At 37.6% G+C, this 3,050-nt stretch overlaps 1 protein-coding gene across 1 annotated transcript in view; it reads right to left on the bottom strand.

Annotated features, from left to right (window-relative positions):
* Nucleotides 1-3,050, bottom strand: part of itpr1b (inositol 1,4,5-trisphosphate receptor, type 1b) — a 154,227-nt gene extending 151,177 nt beyond the window's left edge. The window contains exons 1-2 of the mRNA XM_016267396.1: nucleotides 2,952-3,050; nucleotides 2,626-2,749 (exon numbers count right to left, since the gene is read on the bottom strand). Coding sequence (XP_016122882.1) covers nucleotides 2,626-2,670 — 45 coding nt within the window. The 5' untranslated portion in view covers nucleotides 2,671-2,749; nucleotides 2,952-3,050. The remainder of the gene's footprint in view (nucleotides 1-2,625; nucleotides 2,750-2,951) is intronic.

Consider the following 3,050-nt stretch of genomic DNA (forward strand, 5'->3'; position numbering starts at 1 on the left):
GACATACACAGCTGAGACATCAACCTTGACGCTGAGATCAAACCTAAAAGCTTAATTCGACAGGTGATAATAAACAGCCAATCAGAATTCACCAGCCTCGAACTGAACAAACTAACCGCTTTATTCCACAAACTCCAATCCAGACACTAATACTCTAAACCCGACGGTAGAATAATGACTGTATCCACTATCTTGTGCGGTCCACTTGCCTCCTCCAGCAGCACTCGACACTGTTACATATGGAAACAGTCTAAAAATGTTGCAATATTACCGCGACAACCTCCAAACGCGCATCGAACGCCTTTATTGATACACTGTAACACGCTGTCAAACTTCCGTTCTGCTCTCACTGATGGATGCATCAGTCATACATCCACTGCCTGACGCTGATGTCTCCTCTCGCAGTACAGTAACAGCAAGAGTTCAGCTGAACTTTACCTTCTTCAGAAGGAGACCGTGTCGGGAATAAAACACTGGCGGTGTGGTCAGCGGCACAACTGCTCCGGCCGGGATTTCTCGTTTAATTCCATCATATGCGAAAGTCCCCAATTGAAAATCGCGGCGTCTAGTTGCCAGTTGGATTTTGTCCGCACTTGTCCGCTTCTCACCACCTCCACATGAGCCCTGAGGCTCCGCCCCCTAACTGAACGCGCATCAGGAGTGAGAGCTGATGGGTAATGGAGTTCTGAAGCTCTAAACAGATAGATAGATAGATAGATAGATAGATAGATAGATAGATAGATAGATAGATAGATAGATAGATAGATAGATAGATAGATAGATTTGGTGAAAATCCTACACATCAAGTAGTTTAATTACACCTACAATCATAGCTTATCACTACTGTATGTCAAAAACAGGCAGGCACATGTTCTTTCTTTTTCTATAGGCTGACAGTGAATGGGGGAGGAGCTTATGAGGTCGCTGACTGTCAAAAACAGAAGGAGCTGTTTCTTGGGGTCAAGTGAAGAGTGTACTTTATTTCATAATATTAATAGCAGTGTGCCATTCTCAATTATTGCATTCGCTTTGTATTCACTATTATATGTAATTGCATGCTGTGGTCTCACTGAATTTAGAAAGTCCAGAAAAATGCTAATGAGTTTTAGATGGTGTTTCAGAAAAATGATACTGGTGGCAAAAGCCATCCGATTCCAACTTACCCTTAGAAATCCAGCAAAACAGGTTAGCATCAGGTTGAACTAGCGGCGTGATGGACTACTTCCATGTGATTCTACTTCTGTCCTTCAATTCTAGTTTTCACTTTTTAAAAGTCTGACCCACAAATCAAGTTGGTGATCTACTTTTTTTTTTTCTTTTTTTGCATTTGGCCTACTAAAAACATTCCTCATGTTCATCAGTTGAACTGGAACACATTTTTGATGTGCTTTGGCACTGGCTTTTGACGATGTTCCCTTGATAGAGGCTTTAAATATGCTCTGGGTTGTTTATGAAATACACTAAACTCGCATGCGAATGCATTTCAAAACAGGTTGGTAGGTGAGAGGATCAATGCAGTGGGTTTTAATTGTATTGGATTCTTTCTTAATGGAGTGTATTAATACTGATGGGTCAAGTGTGAATTAAAGCGGTTGGGCTGTTATAGGTATCAGTATTGGTTAGACATTTTAAATTGCATCTATGTATGTATCTATCTATATATATATATAATTATGTTATATTTTTAATATACACTGCCATTAAAAGTTTGGGATCAGTAAGATTTTTAATGTTTTTTTATGGAGTCTCTTATGCTCATCAAGGCTGCATTTATTTGTTCAAAAATACAGAAAAAAAATAATATTGTGAAATATTATTGCAATTTCTATTGGTTTCCTATTTTAATATTCTTTAAAATATGAATTATTTCTGTAATGAATAAATGTATAATTTATCATTAATTTGCAGCACTGAATTTTCAGCATCATTACTCCAGTCTTCAGTGTCACATGATCCTTCAGAAATCATTCTAATATGCTAAATTCTTATCAGTGTTGAAACTGTTGCTGCTTAATATTTATTTATTTATTTATTTTATTTTATTTTGGAACCTGTGATACTTTTTTCAGGATTCTTTGATGAATAAAAAGTTAAAAAGAACAGCATTTATTAAAATAGATGAATTATATAGATGATATAGATTATAACACAGGAATACATTTCATTTTAAAATATATTACAATAGAAAATATCAATTTGAATTTGTAATAATATTTCACAAAATTACTGCTTTTACTGTATTTTTGTTTAAATAAATGCAGCCTTGGTGCACAAGATAATTATTTAAAAAATCTTACCAACCCCAAACCTTTGAACGGTAGTTTTAAGATCTGATTTCTAAAAGCTATGGCCAGTTACACAACACTCTTTTCCAGAGCAGCATCCCAAAAATTGCCTTCCTGCTTCCCCAGCATAGCTATCACTCACATAAAGGTAGATCACCTAGAAACCTAGTGTGCGCTCACACCCTGAAAATGCCCGACACACAGACAGACACAATAGAGACTCTTTGTGCTTGTCATTCATCGTGTGCTGTATTCTGAACAGCAGGATGAGTAAGAGGGGCTATGAGTGTGTGGGTCACTATTATCATACAAAGCTGTGCGTCTTGCACTGGGCTCTCACCTTACTCTCCACCTGTGTGCGTTTGTGTGGAGTGGAAGAGAGCATCGAGTAAGCCTTTGAGATGGAAATGTCTGCAGCTACAGCTGCTCAAACCGAAAGTGGCAATACAGCCCGTCCCTTTGATCTGCTGATGGATGCAACAGTTAACCCACGAAAAAACAACAGTCATCTGTGGAGAAACACTGTACACAACTATAAGATGTGACAAATGTCATTATAGAACAGTTGTTAGTGTTTGGATCACAAATAGAATTGGAGAAATTATGAGTGGTGTGTTTAAATGAATAGTTTGCCCCAAAATTAAAAATTGCTGAATTTTTACTCACCCACTAGCCATCCAAAGTGACTTTAGAGATTTGGAGTAATTCAGCATTGCATCACTTTCTCACCAATAGATCCTCTGCAGTGAATGGGTACCGCCAGAA

The sequence above is a fragment of the Sinocyclocheilus grahami genome, unplaced genomic scaffold (genome assembly GCF_001515645.1).
Source record: "Sinocyclocheilus grahami isolate Dianchi unplaced genomic scaffold, SAMN03320097.WGS_v1.1 scaffold3.1, whole genome shotgun sequence".
Taxonomy (NCBI): Eukaryota; Metazoa; Chordata; class Actinopteri; order Cypriniformes; family Cyprinidae; genus Sinocyclocheilus; species Sinocyclocheilus grahami.